The sequence below is a fragment of the Meriones unguiculatus genome, chromosome X (genome assembly GCF_030254825.1).
Source record: "Meriones unguiculatus strain TT.TT164.6M chromosome X, Bangor_MerUng_6.1, whole genome shotgun sequence".
Classification (NCBI taxonomy): domain Eukaryota; kingdom Metazoa; phylum Chordata; class Mammalia; order Rodentia; family Muridae; genus Meriones; species Meriones unguiculatus.
Window position 1 is genome coordinate 116,204,111 of NC_083369.1, and position 6,856 is coordinate 116,210,966.

Here is a 6,856-nt window from a genome sequence, read left to right on the forward strand (position 1 = left end):
GGTATGTTGGGAAACTGCAGAGAGGGCAAGGCTATGCCAAGATAGCCAATGCTCCACTCAGGGCTGGCAAGGTTCCAGGGAAGTGCACCCACAGGACTTGTGCACACCTAGGCACAGGCTGGAGAGAGCTGGTCTGGCCTGAAGCTAACAGAATCTGTCTGTCTGTAGAGCCCATGTAGACATCTGCACTGTCAATCAGGAAAGAAAATATTTATTTGGAGGTGGGGAAAGAAACAATCAGTGAGCAGTTGTCCCAGTGCCCAAAGTACACCCCACAGTCTCCCAGATGTTCCTTTTTGGAGTTCCTTCCTGTCTCCTCTCTTGGGAGTTGCAGGGGTGATGGCTGATAGCAGTGAGCACCCTTCTAAGGAATGGGTGCATGAGGGGCCCTGGCAGCCCCAATTCTGGCTGCTGACCTCTTCCGGGCTGCCTTTAAGAGGTTCTTTTCAAAGAGCTCTTTCTCACGGTAGTGCACTGGTGGGCCATGCAGGTACTTCTCTTCTGCCTCCTTGTAGCTGAGCTCATAGAGGGCAGCGATGGAGCAGATGATTGCTTCTGGAAGAAGAACGTCCATGGTAAACTGCACTTTATCTCCTCTAGTCAGGGAGAGCAGAGCCTCATCTGCTTCCTTGCATATTTCTTGCAAATGCCTGGCCACAAGATGCAACTGGTCGTCATCCTCCAGGTAGGTCTCAATACAGAAGTCTTCCCCCCTTGATTTCCAAAGATTGTCCACCCACCTGGACGGTTTTCTGCCCTGCACAATCTCCCGCAGGTGCTGGTCGGCCCCCTTTCTCTTCACTATGAAGTCCACGAGCTTCTGGTTGGCTCTGTCCCAAGCAGCCCTCATACGGTCAGGCAGAACTTTCTTGCGGGGGCCTTTCCCACCTGGGGCATTCTCCTCCTCCCAATCTTCCAGGTCCACATAGCTCACCTTAGGGAAATCAATGTGCAGGTCTCCTTCCTGGATGGCCCTCCTTAGCGGGTAACTGACTTGGGCAGTGTAATAGCCCATAAAGGAGCCCAGGTAGGCGCCACAGGCCAGGCCCTCTCTGTAGTGGTCGATCACTGTGAGGCACCAGCTGATGCCCTGGCTGTACACTCTGCTGGCTCTTCTTATGAGTGATATTTTTTCTCCACAGTCCAGATGTTTCAACTTTTGTAGAGGGGCACGGACACCCTTGTGCTCAAACTGCATGTTAGCTTCCATCAACAACACCCTCGCCATCTTGTCATTTTGGCTGACACTTTTTACCACCGCTGGCCAGAATGGAAGGTCCTGAAATTTGAACCAGACCAGCATTCCTCGTTCAATGGTATTCTGTAGCTGGGCAGAAGCCACCTTGGCAGCTTGGCGTGCTTTTTGAATCTTGGAACGCCTCCTCTTGAACCTGGTCTTCGTCACCTTTGAGTGAGCACACGGTTCCAGTTCTGGCACCCTGCAATGTGGACACAGCACGTGGATCTTCCTTTTACTGTTAGCAATGCTGAGGGATCTTCGCAGCCTCAGGATTGGAGGCATGCAAGCTGCTGAGGCCGAGTTTGCAGCTGGCTTCAGGGTGCCCGGGCCGTGGTCCTCCTTGCTCTCATGGAAGGCATTCTTCCTTTGGCCTCCAGTAGCCCTGGTGTGTAGGTCAGCAAAACGTGCTTGTTGCTTGAGGGCTTTGGGCGAGGACCAGATGCACCTCAGTGGCCCAGAAGCAGCCTGCTGCTCTTTCTTAGCCCGTACACTCTGCCTGGAGGCTAAGGCAGTCAAAGACTTGGGTTTTGATGCGTTTAGCTTTTTCATGCATGCATTACGACCAGAATTTCCTTCCAGTGTTGTGTGACATGGCCGTACTCTGATGCCTCTTAGGACATTCTGTTTCATCTCAAAGTGTGGAGGACCAACACTGGTGTGTGCCTGGGCTTTTCCACCTCGCCCTGTGGGCACTTTCTGTGAGCCCAGTGGCAACACAGGACCCTGACGGTGCTGCTTTCCAGGACTCCTCTGGGAGAGCTCTTGGCCTTTCTGGTTGTGCTTTTGGAAGCACAGACACACTCGCAGGCGAAAGCAAGGAAGTGGTTTGGTGTTGGCCTGCTCTTTTGGAACCTTTTGAGGACTTGTTCTTGTGCTGGTTCTTTGGCCACCTGTCCTTCCACCTTGCAAACAGCCTCCCTCCCCCAGGATATCGAGAGCCACCTTGAGGGCTCTTCTGTATGCTCTGGTCTGCTTTGGTGAGCCATTGCCCTGTGACTCCTTCCCTGCCATGGAGGCAAGGCTCACAATTTCAGACTTGGATAGTGGCCTTGCTTTGGTGCCCTCACTATTGTCTTCTCCCCCATAGGCAAGATTTGCACCTCCAGGAAAGGTGCCCCTCTCCTCTTACTATGGGCTGATATCCTGGGTCTGGACAACACCCTTGCAGGCCACAGCTGACCCTTCCAGCCACACAGCACATACTCTGCAGAGTTCATGGTGACAGTACTCTGGGGCTGTGCTGATCACTACAGCGTGAGCACTTTGGTTTTGGTGGGCAATGTGACTGCCTGGCAGTTGTCTCTGGCCAGGCTCTCCTGCCTGTGCTACTGGCCTCCTTCCAGATTCTGGTGGAGGAGTTGGAGCTGACTTCCCTCAGGGTCATTTGGGCTTCCCCTGCATGGTGGGAGAAGGAAGCAGAGTTGCATTAGGAAGGAAATAAATAGGCTTTAGCCAGCATGGACACATCAATGTGGTCAGGTGAGGCAAGGGTAATCAAGGGAGCTCACAAAGCCTGTTATACAGATGTGGGAGAAGATATGCAAAAGGTCCAGAGCAGATGGGAAACAGTTGTAATAATATTGTTCCCCACCCCAAGTCAGGAGTGTTTAACTTCATCCCAGAGAGGTGGATGTCATTACAAAGGCTGTGCATTTTCTTGCCCACCAGTCAGTACCTTAGGGCTCCCTGGGATTCTTTTGCCAAGGAAACCTCATTGTTCTCTTTCCTAGGGAGCTAGTCCTGCTCTGCCAACCCCAGGATGCCTATGGACAACCTAGTGCATGAGCCTTCCATGCTTGTGTGATTCTAAGTTGAGCAGCAGGGAGGTGGGGAACTCTTCATGGTGATTCACATAACATGGTAAGAGAAGATGGCTGCTTTCATAGCTTCTGGCTACCCCACCAGCCCACCACCAATCTTTCAGCTTAGTTCTGTTTCCATTGTGGACCTCACTATGGCATCAAGTGTCTACAGGGCACACTTGGCGAGATCCCCAAAGAGAAGCTACTTCTTTACTAAACAGACATGCTTATTAATTAATTGGAAGACTCAGTGATTTCAGATGGCAAGCAACAGGGTTATGTGACATGACAGGGAGACAAGTGTCTCTGTTGGAACTGTGCACCCTCCTGCTGCAATGTCAAGCCTATGGTAGACCCTGCACACCCATATCTGCCTGTGATGAGCAGTATTCATCCAAGAGATTACAGATCACTGACCTCTCCTGTCTCCAACCTCTGTGCCCTAATGTTAATCCATAAAGTCTTAGACAGGAAATTAAAGTAGCTACTTGATGATATGGATGGTCATGTGCCCATCCCTAGGTCTCGTGATATTCAATCTCATCTGTATTGCAGCTCTCCTCTTCATGTTCCTCCATACTGTCCCTCTCAACATAGTCCTCCCCTTAACCATCTCAGTGTAATTTCAACCCTTTCTTCTCCTCTCTGTCCATCTGTCTGTTTGTCTCTCTCTGTCTCTCCCTCTGTGTGTGTGTGTTTATGGTGGTAGCTAATCTGCTCTTGACTGCTTCTTCCTTGAGCCGGCCAGTTTCCTATCAGCAGTGTGCATGTCACCTGAGGGAAAACTCATCTATCTGATCCTCAAGAGGCTGTGCTTGCTGAGAAGAACTACAACACAGAGGAAGAACCAAGAAAGACCCACATGCCACCCATGTTCACTATTCATGCTAGGATGCAAATTTGATTCTTGACATTACCAGGGCACTATGAGCCATAGTGAAACAGAGCACTGTGAACTGGGGACTCCTGTGACACAAATCATCTTGGGAACTCCCATTACAACAGGTCCCCTCTGTGAGTGTGGCCATACCGAGCATAGAGACCCCAGATCTTATCCTAGGAATTCCTAACCTTACAGAAGTAGGGGGTGGAGAGCAATGACATTCTCCTCAATTCCTCAGTCCTTTCCTTCTGAACCCCTGTATCCATAAACTACTGCTGGTACACGCTAGCCCCCTATTCACAATGCAAATGTGCAGTGTCTCTCCTGTTGCATTCCCTTCCAAGCATTACTGACTTCAAATCTGATCTCACAATGCATAAAGTGGCTATCTACATAAAGGAGGCTAGGTGTGTCTCAGGCCACATCTGCTGGAGGATGCAGCACTAAATGCGTATGTTGGAAGTATGGAGTTCATTTTAGTGCTCACCAACAGGAACCCTTCCTCTGATGAGGCTGTGTCATCTAACATGGTTAGCTGGCTCCCTCTGATGCAGCTCCCTTGGAGTCCTAGACGTTGGGACACAGGTGTCTCCTGAGAACACAGAGGAAACTATAACCCCCTCAGGTACCTTAGGCTGTCTTCTTCTGGATCTTCCTTGAACTGGCCCTCCAGCAAGGATGAATGAGCACCATCAGGCCCAACCACATCACCACCATCCAGACACCATGCCTCACAGGGTACCCTTAGAAACCTCAGATATGTGAGTTATACTTAAAAAATGCACCCTTTTTACGCTGCACAGGTCTGCACAATGTTCAGCTTCCCTCGGTCAGTACGTTCTCAGACTCACATACTTCACTTAGAAATCATATCTGGGAATACAAAGTGTGTGTTCAAGCCCACAAACCATGCTATTCAGGCGTCATCTGTAACCCAGACATAGAGAGATGTGCATGCACTCATATCAGTCCACACTCCGCCACCCACACCCCCTTTGTGTATTCTGTCTCTGTATGCCTGTTGCTCCAGGGCATATGAAAGTCCTTGCCCTTCCTACAGACTGCTTAAATGTTATCACTATTGCCACCTGCCTCCACTGTTTCAGGCATCACCTGTCTCCAGACCACTAATTTCAACCAATGCTTTGCTGACATTTCTGTGATAGTTACCTTTCTGGCAAAAACAGTGCTCTCTTTTCCAGAGGCACAAAGAGAAGAAGTAGAATACTGAAATCCCTGTCTCATTACATGCTTCAGCCCTGGGACCAAAGGCCTTTTATCAAGAACGTGCGCACAATTGCTGTGTGTGAAGTCTATTCACATTTTCTGCAGATGGGAACAATAGCTTCCTTTCCTGTGTGCAAGACAGACACATGGGTTAAAGGAAGTCTGATGAGAAGGTGCAGAAGGGTATAGTGTATATTGGTCACACAGAGGAGCAGAGACACACAGAGGGATCCTGGTGTGTTGGTGGGTTATGGGGAATCCATGGCTGCACACTCTCTAATTCCCAGCTGGTTCTTAACCCAACTCAGAGCACTGTAAATTCTCAGACACAGACACATACTAATGCCTGTTGGGGGAACAAAGTCTGGCCTCTCCTCTCTCCTCGGGTATTCATGACACCAGATGTTTTACTTCAGTATACCCAACTGCCATTAGTGGCCAGTATTAGAGGAGGGTATCTTTTTGTAGGCCCGTGGCAGATATCCAGGCCCGGAGAGTATCACCACTTCCTATAAACAATCTTCCAAAAAATGCCTGCAGGTCAGCACCCACCTCCCACTCATAAGCCTCCACCCCAGCCACAAAGGGAGGCCCAGATACACCTCTGCCTTAAATGCCTTCCAGCTTCTCTCTAAGACAACAAACGCCACAACTATCTAGGCATTAAGGTGCTGCCACACAGATGCAGTCATTCTGTCAAGCACACAAGTGACAATCATCGCCAAAGAGAGAAAAGGTATCCATTCACATGTGTTGGGGAACTATGCTTTCATGGCCTGAAATGATAAAGCTGGCACCAAAGGGTTGTCCCCTGAGGACAAAGAGACAAGGCAGGGTCCTTTGGGCTTCACTTCAAACAGTAGTAGTGACAACAACTCCTGTCCCATGAACAAGCACACAGGCTCCCAGGGCACACTCAGAGGGTCAGCTCACAGAGTCACTCAGGTTGGCTGAAGGCACCTACCTACATGCTTCCTGTGGTTGTCTACTGATCTCACCTCTTCAGTCTGTGAGTAACCTTCACAAATACATCTGTAACCAGGAAAGAATGGCTTGTCCTCGTTGTCATGGCAACCACAGTGTCATAGAAGAAGTTTTCTGTAAGTAGCCAATTCTTTGTGGAAACCAGGAAGTACTGTTCATTTACACCTCTGTCACCTAGTTCCCCCCAGCCAGACCCCTGTAGCTTCAGGCCTGAAAGAAAGTAAGGATGCACACACTACAGAAGATGTCTCTATCACTCCAGGGTACAGGGTCTTTAAGCACAGAGGCTCTGGGAGAAGGCAAGACAAGAGATGGCAGGTACCAATAGTATTTCAATTGTCCACACAAAAGAGGACCCAGAAACAGTTGGTTGAGTATGTGTCTGTACAAAATGAATTCAAGAGCTGAAATACTTATCTGGTGCTCTTATGGAAAAACTATCTGTGATTTTAAAGGGATGAATTATAACTAGAATTGTTAAAGACGTTTTAGCATAGGTAGTGTTCACATTTGATGTTTTTCCAGAAACCTCGCCTTTGAGCAGGCAAGCTATTTATAAACATCATTTTTACAGAAAAGTCTTATGAATTTCAAATCATATACCTTGAGGAATTTGGCTTGTATCAACATGGGAAACAATGAATAAATCATTGATACTTATAATGTTTCAAGACACTAAATCTTTTTCAACTTAGAGTTACACTTCTTTATGTGACTGCT

The 6,856-nt window shown here is 48.8% G+C and overlaps 1 protein-coding gene across 1 annotated transcript; it reads right to left on the reverse strand.

Annotated features, from left to right (window-relative positions):
- Positions 1–364: 364 nt before the first annotated feature.
- LOC132649914 (PWWP domain-containing DNA repair factor 4-like) lies at positions 365–2,251 on the reverse strand. Its single transcript, XM_060374694.1, has one exon. The coding sequence runs from the start codon at positions 2,249–2,251 to the stop codon at positions 365–367; it is 1,887 nt and encodes a 628-aa protein (XP_060230677.1).
- Positions 2,252–6,856: the final 4,605 nt, after the last annotated feature.